Genomic DNA, 20,956 nt, shown 5'->3' on the forward strand with positions numbered 1-20,956 from the left:
GTTTGGGTGGTCTAGGCCATGATCTGGGCTTGGGTGGTCTAAACCATGATCTGGGCTTGGGTGGTCTAGACCATGATCTGGGGTTGCGCGGTCGATACTTGCGAGGAGGTGATCCTGGCTGCCCATAGAGTAGTCGAGTGCGTGGGCGTCCTCATCATCGAGATCCTCAAACGGAGGCGGCGGTGGTAGACTCGCGCTTGGCGGCATCGGTGGCGAACTTGGCGTTAGCGACAGTGGTGGCGGCTGGGAGAGCGCGACGCTGGCACGGTCCATGCGCACGTCAAAGTCCATGTCCGTGAGCCTCTCGCCAGCAACGCAGTGTAGCAGTTGGAGATAGCAGCGCGCACGTTGCGACTTGCCAAAGTGGTGCGGCCGCGACGCAAGATGGAGACGCCTCGGCGTCAGCACATTGGGAGGCCGCCGAGCCGCGACGTTTCGGCCGAAGCGAAAGCCCACGGCCTGCTGCTCGCTCTCAGTAAGGCGCCAGAGGTCGTCGTCGGCGACTGGCGTTGGTCGCTTGGACTTTTTCCCGCCAATCAGCGACGCCTGGAACGTCGGCACGACCATTTGGCTCTCGGTGATGACCGGATGGATGCCCCGCGGTACCTACGTGATCCGATCTATCAACGTATCAACTGTCGAGTGTAATACCATGCGCGGGCCCGCGACATATTTGAACTTGTCCTTGAAGATGGTCAGCGATCGGTTCACGGCCTTGGCCGACGCGACGCTGCGCTCGAGCTTCTTCTCTTCCTCGCCTTCCGTCACGAGCAAGACAACGCGGCCGACACGCTTCCGGCCTGTGCGCCCCATGCGCTGGATCATGCTACTCGCCGTCATGCGCTACAAGCAAGTCGAGGATAGTACCGTACCGGACGGGCGACGTGAGGCAGTCGAACGACACGATGAGGTCGACCTCGCCAATGTCGAGGCCCTCTTCCGCAATGCACGTGGCCGCCAGCACGTTGCAGTCGCCGTCGCGAAACTTGGTGACGATCGCCTGCTGCTGCTTTTGCGTCTGCCCTTTTTCCTTGCCCTTGCCCGCACCTTGGCCCACGAACGCCTGCACCTTGATGAGCGGTGCGAGCGGCGTTAAAAGCGCAACGATCTCGTTCACGGATTCGCGGTACTGCGTAAACACAATCGCGCGCGTGCTCGAGTTGCCCGCGCTGTGCCGGGCGAAATGCTCTTGCAGCACGTTCTGGAGCTGCGCCAGTTTGGGGTTGTTGCTGCTTCCCCCGCCACCTGCCTGCGCGTCGACGAGCGTCCGCAGCGTCTGAAAGTCGGCCGACTCGACGAGGTTCTTCTTGGGGCTATCGCAATTTGAAAGTCAATTGGATGACGCGCTCGTGTCAAGACGAACCCCGTCACGCGCTCGCTCATAAAGTTGTCAAGGTACGACTTGAAGTTGCCAATGCCATGCGTGGTCAGCACGTCCCGCCCGTGCAAAAGACTGGCCTGCGTCGCAAGTGAGTGCATGTAGCAAGTCATAGAACGCGTGCTTGCAAGCACATTGGAGCGAGACGTACAAGGAGTGCGAAGTCGACTTCGGCCGTTCGGTACCGCGGCGGCTGCGGTCCTGCCCGCATGCGGTCCCGGGCCGAGACGATGACCCACCGCGTGAGCTTGTCGGGGTCGCGGATATGAAACAACTAGAATGGACTTGCTTCGTCCACAATCTACATATACTATCGGGTAGAGAGCCGCACGTACTTGACTCGTGCACAAGCGATGCAAGATGGGCTGAAAGAGCTTGAGAAACTGGACGCGCACCTGCATGGTATAGATGTTGCGATTCAGATTCAGATTCAGATAGCAAATCGGACGTACGCTCGACACTTCGCCGGTCATTTTACACTTGATGATTTCTTCTTGGCGCGAGTGCGTGTATTTCCTACCATCTCAATCTCAATCTCAATATGAAAACGAAAGAGTACCGGACGTCAGGGTCGTCGCCCGACTTGCACTCAATGTGCGAAATGCGCAGATTCGAAATGACTTCTTGGATCACATCGAACTTAGCGCCTGGCGTGGCCGAGAGCGCGAGCACGCGAAACCCCGAGATCTTCGACGCGATCGCCTTGACGACCACCGTGTACGCGTAGTTGCCAGTCGCGCGGTGCGCTTCGTCGACGACCACGCACACGAACGACGAGACGTCGCAGTTCCCGCGCTCAATGTCGTTCTGCATGCTCTGCGGCGTGCAGAAGAAGACGCGCTTCTGCGCCCAGAGCTGCTTGCGGCGCGCCGGCGGCACGTTGCCTTGGAGCTCGGCCATGTCGTCGTGCGGGATCGGCATCACGCTGTGGCACGCCTCAATCTGCTGGCTCACGAGCGGCTTGGTGGGGGCCATGAACACGATCTTGCCACTCGGGAACCACCGATAGTAGTTGTACATGACGACCGCAGCGATGAGCGTCTTGCCGAGACCGGTCGGGAGACACACTAGCGTGTTTTGGAACAAGGCCGCGCGCGTGATCGTCTGCTGGTACGTGCGCACGGGGTAGTTGCTCGGGTAGATCCAATGCGTCGCCAGGTCGCGGTCGATGGCCGCGCCCATGACCACGTCTTCTTCTGGGAGACATAATGGCTCGGCCACAAGGCGCAGCGGCGGCGGAGACGGGCGAGGCGCGGGACGAGGTAGCGACGATGTCGTGGGCAAGGCTTGTGCCTGTCGCGATGGTGTCGTGGTTGGTGTCGGCTGGCGCGATGGCGTCGCGGCGCCTTGTCGGACGGGCGTTACGACGACGGGCAGTGCTGGTGGCTGGGGTCGGGGCGCGGGTGGTCGGGCGACGGGCGCGGCGACGGGAGGAGGAGATGGCTTGGCGACACCGAGCCACGACGCCATCGAGCTGGTCGCTGTCGTCGTCGCCATCTTTGGTGGCGCATGACCGATGCGCCGATACATGCACACACCGCACGTTGCCGTGTCGGGCAGGTTGCGCAAGGTACATCGAGGACACGACCAGCCCGTATCTTGGGCTGGCGCGCGAGCCGCAGACAGAGGAGCGGCTACGACATGCGTCTGCTCGACGCGCTCGACCGCGAGCGCGGCTTCGGCCCACGCAGCATCGTCCCAGTCGTCGTCCATAGGCGGGAGGATGCTGTTTTCGCCCGCTGCTCTCAAGTTCAAACTCAATGCTATGCGAATGATTCCGGATAACCGGTGGAAATTTTCTGGAAAGATTTGGCGCGTCAGCAAGTCGAGCCCAGTGTACCGCGACTGCATCGTACCTACCTACCGGTATCGTAGCAACGAAGAAGACGAAATCTCTTGAGCCGCAACGCACGCACGTGGCTCGGCGAGCGAGAGGACACGCCACCACATGCGAGAGGCGCACCGAATTTGGACGCGTACGCAGACCTGCACCAGCACCTAGGGAAAACATACTCCCTAGACCAGTACGGTCAGCGTGATGGTGTCGACACACGCGCCAGGCATGAATGCAAATGTGCTAGCATTCTCTACAGGGCGTCACCGAGGAAACCCCTCAAAGTGAATGGCTATCCATAGAAAGACCCACCCTTCTGACAAATGGGATCGTCGCGCGGGCAGTTCGTGGGCGGTCCTCACTGCTCATGACTCCACGCGAGAAGCTGACCGTGGATGAAATGGATGCGGTGCTTGGTCATTGGAGCACTCGTCGACTGCAGGTGGACACATTTCGAATGGAAACACTACCGTTGTTATGGTACAAAACTCTCATTTTACCGGTGGCCATGCGCGTGGTAGTAGTTGTCGCGGGTGCGGACGCCACCGCCCCAGTCGCCGCCATTGCGGTAGCGAGGGTACCCGACGCGCTCGCGGTACACGCGGCGCTCTTGCAGCTCCAAATCCGCGTGCTCGTTCCACGTGTACAGGTCGTTGTTCTCGCAGCACGCTGTGTTCATAAACTGCACGTACGTTCCGAGGACGAAAAGCACGAACGTGGCGGCAAAGTACGCCCAGTAGCTCGTCGGAATCGCATACTGATAGGCGCCGGCGTTGTCGACGCGTCGGTACACGTGGAGGTCGTCCGCGTTGGCATAGCCGCCGACAAAGTACCCAACGCCCCACACGGTGGCACCGGCGCCGGTGAGCGCCATCGAGACGACCAGAATCGGCTTCTCCATCGAGTAGGCGAGCGCGCCAAAGAGGAGGCTCAGCACCGCGCCAAAGATGAAGAGGATACCTTCGGGGTACGCGGGCCACCACTTGTAGCCAAACGACGTGGCCATAAGGAACGCGAGGACGAGGCCGGCGATCGCACCACTGAAGAAGACGCCGAGCCCGAGGACGTAGATACTGAGAAAGCCGCAAACGAGCCCGAAGACAGCAAAGCAGATCCAGCACACGGCCGTGTAGTACGCCTCGTCGACACTCACGACACGCTCGGCGGTCATGTAGGCCACCATGCCACCGAACGCGAATCCGCTCATAAAGAGCGTCGGTCGGAAGAGCTTGTAGCCGTAAAACACCATTGCGATACCGAGGCCGATGCTGGCGCCGGCGGCGAGCGACGGAAGAACCGCGATCGCTGCAATCCCCGAGGACGCGAGAAGACTGCTGGCCGTGTTGGAGACGACGATCGGGGGCGGCGACGTCGTCGGCGTTGGCGTCAACGAAGGGCTACCACCCGAGACGGTCTTGAGACCGACGGCGCGCACGCCATATTTGAGCAAAAGCAAGACCGAGTCCGAGACGTTGACGACCGTCGGCGAAGGCGCGTTGGTCACTTCGAGGCCAACGCTCGAGACGTGGACGACGGCGAGAAGCAGGAGAAAAAACAGGCGCAAGTGGCTGCGCATGTTGCTCGTCCAAGTCGAAAGCGTGTATACAATGCATTGCCTCCTGCATTGCCTCTATGCGAGCTGCGCTCAACCTATACAGAAGAACGGCGACGCCATGTGGACATTGCGCGCCAAGTCGCGAAAATTTAACGACCAAACGGCTTTTAAAAGTCAAAAATGAAAATAATTGCCACCTGTGGGGTTTGAACCCACGCAGACGTTCGTCTAGCAGATCTTAAGTCTGCCCCCTTAGACCACTCGGGCAAGATGGCACTCACATGTCTCTGCACAGTTTTTTGTAAACTAATTACTTGTAGAGGTCATTTGACAATCGAAGGAGGTGGACCTTAACGGTGCTTGGTCTCTTCTTCCAGTAATTAATGCTGGCGTATGCACCGGTGATTTAAGCTCTGGGCGTGAAGTTGGCGACGATACGAGGCGATTTGGCACTATCACGACGAGCCATTGATTTGACGACGAGGGGGTGATGTGACTTGTATTACGTTTAGAATAGCTTGAAAAATGTACGAAGATACGTTTTTTATATTAATATAGATATGTATTCTTTCCAGGACATGATGCACGTTACGGTTGGTCGGCAGGTGGAACGGAGCTTAACCGGTTGGACCGAACCGAAAGGGCGCTGGCCAATGCATTTGAGCGAATTCGGGTCAAGATCATGCTCGCCCGCCGCATCCTTGCGTCGCCGCTGCGCCGACCAATCGCGCTGCTTCGCCATGCGTCCTCGTTCCAGTCGCTTGGTCTTAGTCCCGAGCTTGTCGACGCGCTCGATGCCAAGTCGATTGCTTCGCCGACCGACATCCAAGCCAAGACGATCAAGGCCGCGCTGGACGGCGCCAATGTGATCTGCACGGATGCCACGGGCAGTGGCAAGACGCTGGCGTACCTCCTTCCCGTCATTGAAAAGCTGCGTCGGTCCGAGCGTGCGGCCGCCAAGAAGAGTGACGTACCGCTGACGCGCGAGGTGAGTCGCCCCAAGGCGATCGTGCTCGTGCCCAGCCGCGAACTCGGTCTTCAAGTCGGCGCCGTCGCGCGGGACCTTGCGCACTACGCCAAGTTCTCGTCTTGCGTCATCACTGGTGGCAGCGCGCACAAGCCGCAAAAGAACGCGCTCGCCCGACCGGTCGACGTCCTCGTCGCGACGCCTGGCCGGCTCGCCATGTTCCTCAAGAGCGGCCATGTCTTCGTGTCGCGCGTCGAGTACGTCATTATCGACGAAGCCGACACGCTTCTGGACAAGAAGATGGGGTTCCGTGGCATCATGGACGAGATCCTCAAGCCCATCGAGGCGAGTGCGGCGGCCAAGGCGCGCAAGGTGCAGTACCTCCTCGCCGCCGCCACCGTTAAACCGCCGATGGACGAGGTTTTCTCAAGCGGCTTCAAGGATCTCAAATGGGTACTACGCCATCATCGAGTCGCAATCAAGCTGCAATCTGCACTCTGTAGGTCTCTGGCGCAACGGTGCACCAAACGCCGACCGCGATCACAGAAGAGTTTATTCGCGTGCCGGTACGACAAAACGAATATCTACGACTGCTCATCGATCGACCTGTCCGATATTGATCGCGTGGACTTAGGGCTCGGATGGCAAGCACGCGGCGCTGCGCGAGTCGCTATCGTACCTCCAGGACGGCAAGACGATTGTGTTTTGCAACTCGACCTCCAGCTGCCGGTCCACTGAGCACATGCTCCACGAGCACGGGTACAAGTCGACGTCGCTTCACGGCGACATCCCGCCGGTGGTGCGCAAGAAGAACTTTGAGTCGTTCCAGGCCGACGCTTCGATCCTCGTGTGCACCGACCTGGCAGCGCGCGGCCTCGACCTCACGGCTGTCGACCACGTCATTAATTTCGACTTTCCGAAATCGTCGGTCGACTACCTCCACCGCGCCGGGTACGATGCGAAGCTGTGCATGGGTATTCATTTGAAACGTGTATGTAGCCGCACGGGCCGCGCGGGAAAGCGCGGGATGTCACGTCGCTCATTACCAAGCACGACGCGGCCGCGGCGCGCTTGCTTGCGGACGCCAAGGGCCGTCGCAAGCCCATCGCCGACATGTCCACAGACGGCACGATCAAGCTGCCCAAGTACAAGGCGCCGAGCGACGCGACGGCTTCGGCCAAGCCGGTGACCAAGCGTCCGCTGCACCCGCGCTTCAAAGGCACGCGGAAGCTCAAGGCCCACAAGATTCGAACGTGGCGCAAATAAGATATCACACATCACATAGAGAAGAAGACGAAGGCAGAACTAAAAAGTAGATTTTCGATGTTGACGAAAGGCAATGTCGGAAGGCAATAGGGCAATTTGGGAAGGCAATATGGAGGTCAGAACGGGCTGACCGATGGTTTTTCAATGTAGACCCAGAGCGTAATAAAGATGAGGCCAAACGCGATGAACGACTGGCCGATGAAGTTGCCCTTGTCCATGAGGCTGTGGTAGCTCCAGCCAAAGTACTCTTGGATCGACATGCGGACGCTCGGGCCGAGCTTGGTCGCGATGAAGAGACCCATCATGAGACTCGCGACGAGGAGCGACGCGCCGTGGGACGTCTGGAGCGAGTTGTACGTCACGAAGAAGCGGATAATGGCCCAGATGCAGCCGAGCACGTGTGCAAAGAAGACGATGACGTTCGGGAGCTCGGTGATCGAGCCGCGCGACGAGCTGCCCGTGACAAACCAGGTTGGCTCTTTTCCCGTTAGCTTCCACCAAAACGTCTCAAACACGGCCGACGTGTGCGTGAAGGCGTACGCAAACCACGCTTCTTGGGACCGGACCACGTCGTTGTTTTCAACCGACCGGTTGCTCAGCGCCGAGAGCATGCCTTGGATGAGGAGCTTGGGCACGAGACCGTAGAGGAGGCGGAGGCCGCCGAGGTAGATCGGCGCGTAGCCCGTGAAGAGAAAGTAGAGCGTAATGTAGTAAAAGAGGACGGCGCAGATGGACCCGATCGGGTAAATGGTCGAGTTGATGTAGAAGACCTTGCGCATGAAGCCGTGCTTGGTGGGCTTGGGCGGCAGTGCGCAGCTCGGCCGCTCCCACTGCGCGTCAAAGTAGTTCTTTTTCTTGTTCATGAGCATGATCTGGAAGTTGCCTTTCGCCCAGCGCTTGCGCTGCGCCAGCGACGACGCGACGTTGTCAGGCACGAGGCCTTCCGCGAGTCGAATACGCTCGGAGGGCTCGCCTTCAAAGTCCTTGCGAAAGTACAGACCCTTCCAGCCAAGGCCACACAGCTGCATGCCTGTGTAGCAGTCTTCCGTGAGCGATCCGTACTGAATCCCGCCAATCGAATCCAACGCTTCGCGCCGGAAGATGGCGTTCGTGCCTGCAAACGACGCGCACTCGTACCCGTCTTGGCCCGTTTGGATCGCATCGTAAAATGTTGCGTTGCGGTGGCCGAGCGGATCGCCGATCTGGAACTGGACGCAGTCGCGGAAGTACTGCGGCGTCTGCACAAACGCAACGTGATTGCTGCCAACCGCGTCCGAGTAGCAACCATTGGTGACCAGGCCGTCGTCCATGCTAATGGTGTGGTGCGTGGCGCACTTCTTGCAGAGACCCGTCTTCTTGTGCACCGTGCCACCGCACGTGACGCAGCTCAGATCCTGACAGACCGAGCTCGTCGCGCTGACCGTGCCGTTGACTTGGCGCCGGTGCAGCGCCGACGCCGTGTGCATGGCCTTTTCAAAGCACGCCTTGGAACAGTAGCTCATCTGCTCGTCCGGGACGCCAGCGATATTGCACGACGCACAGCACATGCGCGCAACGAGGTTGCAACCTGGCGTGCAACACATGTACTTGTGCTTTCCTTGTTGATCTTCCGAGTCGAAAAAGAATGGCAAGGTCGCGAGGATGAACTTGGGGTGCGGCTGCATGTCGTTGTCGAGGATGATGCAGTAGCGACCCGACGCGCCTTCGTTGTAGCACGCGTTGTTGATGTTGCCGGCCTTTGAGTAGTGCGTCGGCGGCTTGACACGGCCAATGAACGTGACGTGCGGAAGACCGCTGTACCGGTAGTCGTCGCGGAACGACCCAACCGCGCAGTCGGCGCGGTTGACAACACGGGGCCGGGACGGCGTCGGGAGGTTGGCGGACGAGTGGAGCTTGCGCCAAGCGTAGACTTCCATGTCTTCGTTCGGGTCGCCGACGCGGTCGTACATGTATTGCGCAACCTCCTGACGCAAGTCGCCGGCCTTCTCCATCACGCTCTTGTTGAGTTCGATGGTTGGTACGGGGTCGTTGGCCGTCCACTTGGCCTTGCAGTAGCCGTCGTCAAGGATGAATATCTGAAGCAAATGCGGCGGGTACTGGAGGTTCATGCACGCGGCGAGCGTATCGATCGTCTCATCGGCCGGCTCCGAGTAGTGGCAGATAAAGATGTCGACCTTGGGCCATTGGTCGTCTGGGAGCTTGGGCTCAAACTCGTCGAGGTAGTGCGCACCGCGGCGCACAGGCTTCCACATACCAAGGTAGTAGATGCCACCAAGCACAAAGCTAATGCATTCTGCGAGAAGGAGGCAAAGATACGAGATCCATTGGCCAACGCTCGGCGATGCAAAGCAAGCGACGCTGCCGACCCCGGCAAAGTCGAGCCAAAACTGCGGCGGGGAAAATACCCCGTTGAACGGCGATGATTGACAGTGGAGCACGTCCATGGTCTGCGATAGAATCAAGCTGCACGAGTCGGTCGGTCGCGCTTGATCGCACGGCTGCAGACCGACGACGAACCACAGCACGAGCGTCGCCAACTCGACAAGTCCCGCGAGCAGAAAGAGCAGGTACAACAGGCGGTACGTGGCGAGGCCCTTCATGACGTACGTGCGCACGTTCGGGAGGTTGCGCTCGATGACGTTGCCGGCGCCAGTGGCCACGATCGCACGTTCGACGGCCTCGAACCACATGTGGAACTCGTCGTCCGTCTCGGGGCAGAGCACCCAGAGGCGGCGCTTCGTGTGCACCTCGAAGCCTTTCGTCGGCAAGTCGAGGCGCCCAGAGGGGCGCAGCTGGAGCGCGTCCTTGAGCTCGACAACGCCGACGACGAGGTCGGGGTTGCGCGTCGTAAAGTACTGCCGGCACTCGAGGTCGTTCTGGAAGTAGTACATCTTGGTCTTCTCGAGCGCAAAGTACCGCTTCCGCCAGCTCTTGTGGAGCGGCCCCTTGATCGTGCGCTTGCCTTGCTTGTACATGAAGCCATGCACGGAGATGACGTTGCTGGTCTCGTCCTGGCCTCGCGCGGCCGTCGCCGAGACGCCCATGGTGGCTGGTACGACGCCCGCGGGTCCGTCGCGCCGAGGTTGCCCGACGGGCGGGTGTCGAGGCGGCGCGAGAACTCGACCTCCGTGGCGCGGGCCGGCGTCTCTCCGAGGAGGAAGCCTTCGTCCATGGACCTGCTGCGCGTGGAAATGGCAAATGGGCAACTGCTCGCCGGGGGCAATTTGCTTTGGCCCGTGGATCGCAACCGATATTTGGCTAAAAATAGATTTGCGTTGGGACCTTCTCCGACCCATACAAAATGCTAGATACGCTAGCATTGCGATCGCATTGGCCTATCTTGAAACTAGAAAGACCAATCACAGAAAAGAGTGTTGATATAAGCGATCGGATTGGCCGAAAGAAAAAATAGGTGAGAACAACGCGCGGATTGGCTGAAATCCTACTCCTCGACATGCGGTGATCGGTCGATTGACGCACAAGCTCAAGAGAGCCCAGCTTTGCTATGCACACCGCGCCCCTCGCTGCACCATCGGGCGAAGGAAGCGCCGATGTGGGCCAATAAAAGTTGTCATCGAGCCCATAACAGGGGCTGCTCACTATCTATCTACTAGTATCTATCACCACGATCACCTTGAGCACCCATCCGTGAGCTCATTTTGGTCCTCAATTGCCGATGAAATTCGAGCGAACGCTGCATAAGCCCGAGGCATTGCACACGCTGATAGTGCTGTGCTGCGTCACCTTGGGCCCGTCGACGGCCCTGGATTTTTGGCGCACGACTGCGTCTATAATCACGACATCGGGGCCGAGCTACTCGTTGCAGAATAATGGTGGATGACGCCTTGCCACTGTTGTTTTGTAGTATCGGGTGAGAAGGGCGTCCAAAAGTCGAAAGGCGGGCGTGGGTACCTACTGGCGAGATCTTGTTGATCTCTGCCACAGCTCCATCTATGTTATTGCGCTCGTCCAAGGGCCTTCGATATTCCGGCATCGCAGTCGCGCGCGAGAGTAACGCGGGAACACCCACCTGGCGACCGACGCGGTGCATACAAACACCAAGTGGTTTTTCAAGGTCGTGTGATGCGCATCGTATTTTTATTGCATCGCAGGTCGATGAGCTTGGGTTTTGTATCGAATCGATGGCGCGCGAAATAAAATAGCCAGCTGGCGCACACACCGACGGTGGAATTGCTCATTCGTCATTCGGCTGGACATGTTCCACGCGAAGAAGCACTCGTCCGAGCAGGACCAGTACGCTGGGATCAACACGCCCCAGGCGAGCGAGATGGGCTCGAGCCGGCGTGGCCTCGACCAGAGCCTCGACCGCGGCCTCGAAGGCCGCCCGACGGCCAGCCACCAGCGCCCCAACACGGAGCCGCGCGGGCCGTCGCAGGCGCCGGTCCACATGGCCGACAATGCCGGAGGTAGCGCCAAGGACAACATCATCACGGTGCATGGCTACATGCACAAGCAAGGCAAGCGCGCGCTGAAAGGCCCGCTCCACAAGAGCTGGAAGAAGCGGTACTTTGCACTCGAGAAGGCCAAGATCTACTACTTCCAGACGCACCTCGAGTGCCGGCAGTACTTTACGACGCGCAATGCCGACTTGGTCGTCGGCGCCGTCGACCTCAAGGACGCACTCCAGCTGCGTCCGTCGGCACGCCTCGACTTGCCGACGAAAGGCTTCGAGGTGCACACGAAGCGCCGTGTGTGGGTGCTCTGCCCCGAGTCGGACGAGGAGTACCGCATGTGGTTCCAAGGCGTCGAGAAGGCGATCGTGTCCAATGGCGCCGGCAATGTCATCGAGCGCAAGCTCCCGAATGTGCGCAAGTACGAGATGAAGGGCGTGACGACGTACCGGTTTCTCTACTTTCTCTTCCTCCTCGCCGGCCTCGTCGAAGTCGCGGCGCTCGTCTTTTGGTTCACGGTCGGCCTCCAGCCGTGCGACCAAGCGAGACCCACGAGCTCGTGCTCGCAGATCCTCCAGCAGACCATGGACGACTTGCACTGCCAGGCCAAGCCCTTCAACGGCGTCTTCAGCGTGCCCAAGTTCTGGCTCAAGTTTGCCGGCGTCAGCAACGTCGTGTGCTTTGCCAAGCCGCCGATCGGGCAGTGGATCTCGTACTTTTGCCTCCTTCTCGCCGAGATCCTCAGCTTTGTGCTGGCCGCGATCTACTACCTCGGCATGTGGAAGCCTGTGCGCCGCGGTGCGCACTACCTCGACGAGTTTGAGCCCAAGCTCCCGGACGAACAATGGCCCAAGGTCGACATCTTTATCTGCCACTACTCGGAGCCGGCCGAAGAGACGATCGATACGCTCGCCGCGTGCATGAACCTCCAGTACCCGCCGCATTTGCTCCAGATCTACGTGCTCGACGACGGCTACTGCAAGACCAAGTGGACCAAAGGCGAAGAGGTCCCGACCATCGAGCTCAACAAGGGCGTCCTCGAAAGCGCTGGCGACTTGCGTCAGGAAATTGCGCAATTTATGTACGACCGCGTCTGCGACCCGAACGAAGACATGGAAGTCTACGCCTGGCGCAAGCTCCACTCGTCCGCCAACCTCCCGACGCCGTCCCGGCCCCGTGTTGTCAACCGCGCCGACTGCGCGGTGGGGTCGTTCCGCGACGACTACCGGTACAGCGGCCTTCCGCACGTCACGTTCATTGGGCGTGTCAAGCCGCCGACGCATTACTCGAAGGCCGGCAACATCAACAACGCGTGCTACAACGAAGGCGCGTCGGGTCGCTACTGCATCATTCTCGACAACGACATGCAGCCGCACCCCAAGTTCATCCTCGCGACCTTGCCCTTCTTTTTCGACTCGGAGGACCGCCAGGGCAAGAGCCAATTCACGTGCTGTACGTCGGGCTGCAACCGGGTCGCGCGCATGTGCTGTGCGTCGTGCAAGATCGCCGGCGTTCCCGAAGAGCAAATGAGCTTCTGCTCCAAGCAGTGCTTTGAGAATGCGATGCACACGGCGTCGGCGCTGCATCGGCGCCAGGTCAACGGCACGATGACCGAGACCAACGCCAAGCCCAACAAGGAGCTTCGCTGCGTCACGTGCGACGCCAAGGTCGACAAGAACGGCATCTGCAAGTCGTGCAAGCGGGCGCACGATGGCGACGACCAGACCGCCGTCAACTTTGCCGAGCTCCGGCACTACTCGGACGACGTGCGTGACAACACGGTGGCGTTCGTGCAGACGCCGCAGTACTTTCGCGACTGCGTCCAGTTCCAGATTGGCGATCCGCTCGGCCACCGCAACGCGACGTTCTACGATGCGATCCAGACGGGCCAAGACGGGTACGAGTGCGCGTCGTTTGCAGGCACGAACGCTATCTTCCGGCGCGAAGCGTTGGACTCGATCGGCGGGATTCAGTACGGATCGCTCACGGAAGACTGCTACACGGGCCAGCAACTGTGCGCGATGGGCTGGAAGGCGCTGTACTTTCGCAAGGACTTTGAGGGCGAAATGTCCGAGCGCATTCGCTTGGCCGAGGGCTTAATTCCGGACAACGTCGCGTCGTCGCTGGCGCAGCGCAAGCGCTGGGCGAAGGGCAACTTCCAGATCATGCTCATGAAGAAGAGCAAGAACTACACGGACCCGAATTGGAAGCGACCGGACTGCGCCGTGCCCAAGTACAAGAAGGCCAACCGCTTCATGCGCAAGGTCTTCTACATCAACTCGACCATTTACCCGATCGGGTCGATCTGCGCCGTCCTCTTTTACTACATTACGCTCTACTTTCTCTTTACGGGCTACGCACCGATCTACCTCGGCGGCCTCCGCCTCCTCTACGCGCTCGTGCCCAAGCTCCTCATCCAAGGCATGCTCTCGGCGCTGAGCAACCGGTCGGTTGAGAACAACGACGTGGTCCGGTCCCAAGAAGCGTGGTTTGTCTACGCCTTCACGCACACGTCGGCCGTCTTTGAGACGTTTTGGTGGAAGATCTCGGGGCGCGAGCAGTCGTGGTTTGTCACGGGCAGCTCGTCGCGCGGCTCGATCACCGAGCTCCCGAACGTGCTCGTCTTTTTTGCACACGTCTTTGGCGTGCTCTGGGCGTTGATTCGCTTCTTCGCCTCGTACAACACGCTGCAGACGTCCCACGGCGCGTCGCTCCTCGTCGCGAGTCTCATGATGGGTCTCTTCATCGCGACCAAGCTCGGTCCGAGCGTCCGCATGTCGATCCAAGAGTACTTTGGGTGGAGCTACTTTAGCCTCATGGACCAAGGCAACTTCATTGGCCAGTCGCTCATCGCGTTTGGCCTCATCTTTATCACGCTCTGGGTCTACATTGAGCAGCCCAGCTCCAACCCGTTTTAAGACCGTCTACCGCACGACGAAAGCAGTCGTTGCGATAAAGACCAGACAATACTACATGCGTTTTGAATTGCGTCCTCAGGATGGAAATGGCTAGAGTTCTACGCTCCTCTTTGGCCTGTACGGTTTGAATGGTAGGGACTGGCGAGGCTTATGCGAGGCTGGGACGCGATCCGCGTGGCCTCAACACCGGCTAGTGGAACACCATCCTAGCAGAACGGAAAGTGGCAGCAAAGCTACCGACTGCCGCCAAAGGCTGTACAGTCTCACATCAACGGGTTTCTACGTACGACTAAACTTGCAACGACACATCGCCTTGTCACGGTGTTCGTTTGCTGGTTTTCCCACCCAGTGCCCTGTATGTGACCGGAGGCGCAATAGGAATGTCTACCGGGTTACCTGAGGTGGTGGCTAACCACGTTCATCAAAGTCGTTCGAGACTCTTTCATGCCCAAGAACCAATGGACCAGCCATGACTGCGTTCAACCACAAACGGCAAACTGGATGTGTGGGCTGCGACCAGCGGCTGCCACGTATTTGACGCTACGTATCCGGATCATACGGATACAAAGACATGGCCGGCGCGCATGCCGTGTACGTGGCCCATGCGCACCTCGTGGGCGCCGCCGTCGTGCTGCGCCAAACCAACATGAGCTTTCTCCGAGGAGCGCTCTATAGCGTGGACCCAGAGAATGGCATTGTTGTCCTCCTCACGCTTGACGACGACGCGATGGCCGTGCAGAGCCGCGCCGTCATGAGCCATGCCATCGCTGCCATCGAAGAAGATGCGGACGGTGGCGTCGACATCGCCGCTTTGCGTGCGCACGTAAATGCGCGTGCGCAGAGCAAGCGATTCGAGTCGCACGAGGCTGCGCAGCTCGCACTGCAGACCTTTCTTGCTAGCGTACATTCGGTCGTGCTCGTTGGGTTGGCACTCATACTCGAATGCTGCGTAGCGCTGCATCGAGACGACCATGGGCGCCGAGAAGCAACTGCTTGTCTTTGGCGGCGCCGCGACGATATCCCCGCCGTACGACGCGTTCGCGATCACGAGCCAAAACGATTTTGTCGCGCAGCGCCTCAAGGGACTGCTGCACGAGTGGGAAGCACAGACAACCACGTAAAGCCAATGGACCTGCTTACCACCGTGTTTACTATTGTCTGTACTAGTACCTGGTACTCGCATGCAAAGATGGCGTGGGTACTTGATGGTCAGCACATGAGGTGGCTATGCGATGCCCTGTCGACGCAGAAAACACATTTTCAACTTTTAATCGATGGACACGATGACCATCGCCGAGGAGGTGTTTATTCTTTCGAGCGTATTATAAGTATACGACAAGGTCGTTCGTTGGTTGACGGTGAGACTAAATGATCAAGGACAAGTCGTTCTCCGGTGCGATGCTGAATGAAGGTGCGACTCCGCGAAATTCACTCACTTTGGCCAATTTCACAATGTGTGTAGCCAATCACCGTCGAGAACGAGTGGAAACATATTTGACGCGATCCATCTCGGGCAGATGAATCCTCAAATGAGCTCCTAGAACCATGCAGCTTGTCGCTTCAATAGATCCGATTGAGCCTACGCGGGTGGTCGGCTACCCCCGCACCTTGACTCGTCCATCGTCGAAGCGAGTGGGCGACGCGATCGCTCGACCATGCACAATGTGGGACATGGTCGGCGTTTGATTGGCTCCTTATCCGGATGGTATCTTTGCCAACGGGCTGGTCCCACTGGGCTTGTCCAAGCAGCCACCGCCGAGAAGACGCGGCAGCACCTAGCTTGCTCGAATTCTCTGTATTATAAGGCGCTGGTATTGTGTGTGGAACCGTCCGATCTTATCGGTTAGCCAGTCCGCCCGCTACTAGGGCAAAAACAGCTTATCCGTACTGGGACACGGCACGGAACTGGGCACCACGCGCGCATTGAGGGAAAAACCCCACTTGGGATCGCGACAAGGATATTACAATGCGAAAAACGGCCCAATATCAACGTATTTGTATGGGAAGCAGCAAATATGGTATTAAAATACAATGATGGTGGTCTTTTTCGGGAAGCAAGCATTCGGATTTGTGCTCGATGACGATGAGCTACGACGACCTCCGAGCGCTGACGCCGGCCGACGCCTTCGACTACTTCAACTACGGCGAATGGACCATCTCGCCCATGGAGATCCAGCGCACGTACTGCCTCCAGGCCAACGACGACGACGGCCTTGGGCCGGGGCTCTGGGTGCTGCGGAAGATCGCCGAGGTCGGCCAGCCCCCGATCAAGGCCGTGCCGACGGCGTTCAGCAAGGACACCACGGTCGAGATCGCAACGCGCATTTCGCATGCGCCGCGCCCGTGCACTGCACCCGTCGTCGTGTCGCCAAGCGCAGTCGATCCATCGAGCGGCAGCGACGACGCCTACGAGTTTGACGGCGACGAGTGTGGCATGGAGGACGACATGGAAGCGTTTATGGAGATCAGCGAAGCAGCACCGGCGCCTCTGTTTGCTGCGTCACCGCCTGCTCCGACGGCAGCAGCGTCGGTCCAATCGACGCCTGTCAAGGCAAGCCTGCCACCGCGCACGAACGGTATCTCGCCCACCCAGGCCAGCAGCAAAATGGCATTGCATCGCCCGAACAAGCGACCTCTCGACCTCTCCACGTCCTTGCAGCTCCTTCCGCCGACTCCGCTGAAAGTGGACGACGAGATGCTGACCGTCGAAGTGGCGCGTGCGCACATGGAGCCGCTCGTGCACCCGCCGCTCGACCTCGACAGTGGGTTTCCCTCGACAGCAAAATCCACGACGCCTCTGTGGACCCGCCTCCGCTCGGGCTTTGATAACATGCTAACCGACGGGTGGAGCTGCCCGGCGCCTTTGACGACCGTTGACGAAGACACCATGTACTGCGACATGGACGACGTGCCTCTCGATGTGACCATGGAGCTCGAGACCACGTCTGTCCCCGAGGTGCCGGCGGCCAAGGCACCAAAGCGACGAAAGACCGCCGTGACGACGACGACGCCGCGCCGCGTGACTCGCAGCCAGACAAAGCTCAAGCTGGAGCGCAAGGGCATTTTCGAAGCCAATATGCTCGAGCACCGCCGCACTTCGACCGACCCGCCGCGCCAATGGCAACGGTGGCAGTCGTGCGGCCATCTCCACAGCACGGGCAGCGCGTGCTGTGATCACCACCAACCGTAGCGGGCTTGTCGTGAACTAATCTTATGTAACTCGAAGGAAATGTACTCTATCTCTGCTGAACACTCTTCGCCACCTCGACCGTCGTTGGCGTCATCCCACCCAGTAGCGACGAGTGAAGCTCGATGTGCATGGGCTTGGCCAACGCAACCAGGAAGCCGGTCGCGCAGTCGAGGACCTCGGTGTCTGAGTGTCGGGTGCCAAGTTACTATTATAATAGTTCGTCGACTCTGGCGTTGGAGGCGCGAGCACTCTACATAGGAAGATTGACGCGAAGAAGCGACCCAGCCAATGCAGGAATTGTATGTAGAATTGATGAAGAGGGATGGCACGACTCATTAGTAGGAGAATTCAGCTAGTGGCTCCACGGAAATCACCCCGATCTGCCTGACAGAGAAGTATAACTCAGTGGTATCATACTCTGTGTTTGCATCACGTCTATTTTGTGAAATATAAAATTTCACAGGTAAGACTTTACCTACTAATGAGTTACAACAACCTATGAAGGCCGCGTTGACTACACTCGCTAGAAAGTTTGCATTTCTATCCTTCGCATTATCTTGTCCAATTTCTTAATTGACGAATCTATGCGCTGCATGTTCGCATGTCCCATAGCCCAACAGCCTTCGTTATCCGGATAAAACCCGCTGCATATCCGGTTGACCCCGGCGCTTGCCATCAAATTGCAATTGCGGACCATGTCCTTCTTCGAAGCCAAAGTCAAGAAGCCGATCGTCGACCTGCTCACGTCGGGAGGTAGATGCAAGCGTCGCCGGCTCCGAAAGGCTCCTCACTCTACCTAGCCTCGCCCCATAGCCTCGCGCTCTCGATGGCCTTTGGCGTGACCTGCGGTAGGCCATCGCGCGAGGTGCCATGGCCTCATGGACGACGTACTAGGTATCTTTCCGATCCCTGGCGTGACAAGTGTCCCGGTCGTCGCTGCCGTCTTCCTCTTTGGGCTCAACCCGGTGGCGGCGATGCTCATGAACTACCTCTGCACGCCGCTCAACATTGCGTCCGTGCCCGTTTTCGTGTAGCTGCAAAACTGCCTCGTTGCGTTTCTGAGTGGGTCCTAGGGCGTATGGCGGCCAGTTCTTTGGCGCGGGCGCAGAGGACTTTTCCGTTTCGACGCTGCTCCAAGTACGTGCCAATCGTACGGTGGCGGTACGACGGCGAACCACTAGGGTCTCCAAGACGATACGCTGGCGACGCTCGGGCAGTTCCAGTACGTACTTCTGCACGCTATCTACATGTGGCTCGTCTTTTTGCCGATTGGGACGCTTGCGATCTACCTCGTGTTGTACCCGATCCTCAAGGTCAGCATTGGGAGTGCGGCCACCAAGCCCAAGACGACCTAAGTTCGACTCGAACGCCGCGTCGTCGTCTCCAAGAGCGTTCCTCTATTACCAAGAGGCAATATCACTGACCCTCGCCATTGATGGCAAGCTCGCGACTTGCACGAATACAACGGAATCCAGCACGCAAACGTTCCGTGCATTCCACGTGTAGGAGGTGTAGGGTTGGTGGCTTAGATGCCCATGCCCACGGGGCTGTACCGCTCCTTCTTCTTCTTCTTCTCGGGCGTGAAGAGCTCGTCAATGTCTTCGAGCGAGACGCCGCGGGTCTCTGGCAAGGCGTGGTAGACGTAGATCGCACCGAGGACGGCGACGCCGCAGTAGATCCAAAACGTGATGTACGTGGTCGTGCCTTCAATCAGCGAGAGGAACGTGAACGAAATGATGAGGTTGGAGATCCAGTTGACGGACGTCGACATGCTCATGGCCATGCCGCGCATCGCGAGCGGGTAGATCTCGGCGTTGATCGTCCACGGCATTGATCCTATTGGTATATCGCATTGAGTCGATCGTGATTCAACCAAGGGCGGGCGTACCCATGCCGGACGCAAAGCACGCCAGGTACACAAACAGCGCGATAAGAATCAGAATGCCGTGCGTCTTGGAGCTCGACGCGTCCGGGCACGACCCGTACGCCCACGACCCGCAGGTCAAGGGCGACGTCGGGCCGAGGTCGTCGCCAGGCACGCAGCGCGCAGGGCCAAATGCGGACGCGCAGAACCCGCAGTGCGTGTTGGCAGCGCAGTCAAAGCACGTCGTAATGTGGCTGCAGACACCGACGCCGTTCACGGACGTTGACGCCGCCTCGGCAAAGTAAAACGTGAGCCCGAGGAAGAAAAGCGAGACGACGACACCCGCCAGACTCAGCAGCGTGAGCGGCCGGCGGCCCATGCTATTGCATTCGTTCAATGAGACGACGAAGCGTCATGGGAAAAGGCGAGAGCGTACCGGTCGACGAGGTAGATCCCGACAAAGGTAAAGAGAAAGTTGCTAAAGGCGACGATCGCACCGAGCCAGACCGCCGTTTGGTTGTCGGCGAACCCGGCCATGCGGATAATGCTCACGCCGTAGTACATGACCGTGTTGATACCACAGAATTGTTGCAGCGCCTTTGAAGCATAAGATATGATGCAACGACCTGAGAACGGAGGCGTACCTGGAGCGAGCAGCCGAGGATGAGCGCACGGCGCACCGACTCGGTCCGGTACAGTTCGTGCCACGACCCGCGGCCCTCTTCGCGCTTGACTTCGGCTTCAATCCGGTTGAGTTCGCGCGTCAACAAGCCTTCTTCGTCGGCGTCTTGGCCGCGAATCGCCGTGATTGCAAGCTCGGCTTCTTCCATGCGCCCCTTGGAAATGAGCCAGCGCGGGCTCTCTGCAGCAGGATGTGTGAGCGGATGAAGCACGAGCGTGCGTCGACAAATACCTGGGAGGTACAAAAAACCAATGAATTGAAGGACCGCTGGCAGCGTCGCGAGGCCAAGCATGTAGCGCCATCCCGTCGGGTGCGAGCTCATTGCGGCCGCAAACACCGTCGCGAAGAACTGACCGCCCGTCACGAGCAGCGTGTTGATGGACACGAGCGTGCCACGTTGTTCTACGAGTCCCGTCTAAGATCCTCGTCTTATGGACGGAAGGCTGGTCGTACCTGGTGGCGAGACTTCGGCAATGTACAGCGGAACTAGGCACACGTGCGCTCGTGAGAAAGGAGTTTAGAGTCGAAGAAGTACTTGTAAGCGACGAGAGACCAAGGCCAAGACCCACGCTGAGCCGGCCGAAAATGAGTTCGTATTTGGTTTGGGCGAAACCCATGAGCGCACTGCCAATAGCAAAGAGAACGGCCGAGATCAAAATGACACGGCGGCGACCCCACGCGTCGTTGGCACAGCTCCCGGCCGCGGCGCCGAGGATCGCGCCAAAAACGGTGGCCGACACGACGACTTCCGACTGGAACGAGTCAAGGTGGAAATCTTCTTGAAGAAAAATGAGTGCGCCCGAGATGACGCCGGTGTCATAGCCAAAGAGGAAGCCGCCGGTCGTCGAGACGAGGGTGAGAAGCTTTAGGTTGCCGGCGCGCCCCATGAC

The 20,956-nt window shown here is 59.0% G+C and overlaps 9 protein-coding genes and 1 non-coding gene across 10 annotated transcripts; 5 read left to right on the top strand and 5 right to left on the bottom strand.

Moving 5' to 3' along the window:
- Positions 1-65: 65 nt before the first annotated feature.
- SPRG_06587 (hypothetical protein) lies at positions 66-3,091 on the bottom strand (the record flags this gene model as incomplete). Its single annotated transcript, XM_012345406.1, has 9 exons — positions 66-118; positions 192-606; positions 652-826; positions 873-1,313; positions 1,364-1,458; positions 1,530-1,652; positions 1,714-1,773; positions 1,831-1,894; positions 1,938-3,091. The coding sequence occupies 9 exons, from the start codon at positions 3,089-3,091 to the stop codon at positions 66-68; spliced, it is 2,580 nt and encodes an 859-aa protein (XP_012200796.1).
- Positions 3,092-3,708: 617 nt separating this feature from the next.
- SPRG_06588 (hypothetical protein) lies at positions 3,709-4,788 on the bottom strand (the record flags this gene model as incomplete). The annotated part of the gene is made up of 1 exon (XM_012345407.1): positions 3,709-4,788. One exon carries the CDS (start codon positions 4,786-4,788, stop codon positions 3,709-3,711), a length of 1,080 nt encoding a protein of 359 aa, XP_012200797.1.
- A 170-nt stretch (positions 4,789-4,958) lies between these two features.
- SPRG_30088 lies at positions 4,959-5,042 on the bottom strand. The gene has a single exon. It is a non-coding gene; the product is annotated as a tRNA-Leu (tRNA).
- A 391-nt stretch (positions 5,043-5,433) lies between these two features.
- On the top strand, positions 5,434-7,000 carry SPRG_06589 (hypothetical protein; the record flags this gene model as incomplete). The annotated part of the gene is made up of 4 exons (XM_012345408.1): positions 5,434-6,187; positions 6,238-6,300; positions 6,369-6,708; positions 6,756-7,000. The coding sequence occupies exons 1-4, from the start codon at positions 5,450-5,452 to the stop codon at positions 6,998-7,000; spliced, it is 1,386 nt and encodes a 461-aa protein (XP_012200798.1). The 5' UTR covers positions 5,434-5,449.
- Positions 7,001-7,041: 41 nt separating this feature from the next.
- SPRG_06590 (hypothetical protein) lies at positions 7,042-10,044 on the bottom strand (the record flags this gene model as incomplete). Its single annotated transcript, XM_012345409.1, has 1 exon — positions 7,042-10,044. One exon carries the CDS (start codon positions 10,042-10,044, stop codon positions 7,117-7,119), a length of 2,928 nt encoding a protein of 975 aa, XP_012200799.1. The 3' UTR covers positions 7,042-7,116.
- A 1,165-nt stretch (positions 10,045-11,209) lies between these two features.
- SPRG_06591 (hypothetical protein) lies at positions 11,210-14,405 on the top strand. Its single transcript, XM_012345410.1, has one exon. It carries the CDS (start codon positions 11,217-11,219, stop codon positions 14,328-14,330), a length of 3,114 nt encoding a protein of 1,037 aa, XP_012200800.1. The 5' UTR covers positions 11,210-11,216; the 3' UTR covers positions 14,331-14,405.
- Positions 14,406-14,901: 496 nt separating this feature from the next.
- On the top strand, positions 14,902-15,473 carry SPRG_06592 (hypothetical protein; the record flags this gene model as incomplete). The annotated part of the gene is made up of 2 exons (XM_012345411.1): positions 14,902-15,231; positions 15,284-15,473. The coding sequence occupies 2 exons, from the start codon at positions 14,902-14,904 to the stop codon at positions 15,449-15,451; spliced, it is 498 nt and encodes a 165-aa protein (XP_012200801.1). The 3' UTR covers positions 15,452-15,473.
- A 929-nt stretch (positions 15,474-16,402) lies between these two features.
- On the top strand, positions 16,403-17,586 carry SPRG_06593 (hypothetical protein). Its single transcript, XM_012345412.1, has one exon. The coding sequence runs from the start codon at positions 16,408-16,410 to the stop codon at positions 17,518-17,520; it is 1,113 nt and encodes a 370-aa protein (XP_012200802.1). The 5' UTR covers positions 16,403-16,407; the 3' UTR covers positions 17,521-17,586.
- A 629-nt stretch (positions 17,587-18,215) lies between these two features.
- On the top strand, positions 18,216-18,875 carry SPRG_06594 (hypothetical protein; the record flags this gene model as incomplete). Its single annotated transcript, XM_012345413.1, has 5 exons — positions 18,216-18,273; positions 18,321-18,368; positions 18,415-18,550; positions 18,594-18,657; positions 18,702-18,875. The coding sequence occupies 5 exons, from the start codon at positions 18,216-18,218 to the stop codon at positions 18,873-18,875; spliced, it is 480 nt and encodes a 159-aa protein (XP_012200803.1).
- A 115-nt stretch (positions 18,876-18,990) lies between these two features.
- SPRG_06595 (hypothetical protein) lies at positions 18,991-20,953 on the bottom strand (the record flags this gene model as incomplete). Its single annotated transcript, XM_012345414.1, has 7 exons — positions 18,991-19,356; positions 19,409-19,764; positions 19,821-19,981; positions 20,029-20,246; positions 20,298-20,468; positions 20,520-20,552; positions 20,602-20,953. The coding sequence occupies 7 exons, from the start codon at positions 20,951-20,953 to the stop codon at positions 19,046-19,048; spliced, it is 1,602 nt and encodes a 533-aa protein (XP_012200804.1). The 3' UTR covers positions 18,991-19,045.
- Between the last annotated feature and the right edge of the window lie 3 nt (positions 20,954-20,956).

Source organism: Saprolegnia parasitica, assembly GCF_000151545.1.
Source record: "Saprolegnia parasitica CBS 223.65 unplaced genomic scaffold supercont2.23, whole genome shotgun sequence".
NCBI lineage: Eukaryota > Oomycota > Saprolegniomycetes > Saprolegniales > Saprolegniaceae > Saprolegnia > Saprolegnia parasitica.

Coding starts and splice junctions, on each gene's coding strand:
- SPRG_06593 (XM_012345412.1), top strand. CDS start 16,408: ATGACGATGAGCTACGACGACCTCCGAGCGCTGACGCCGGCCGACGCC.
- SPRG_06591 (XM_012345410.1), top strand. CDS start 11,217: ATGTTCCACGCGAAGAAGCACTCGTCCGAGCAGGACCAGTACGCTGGG.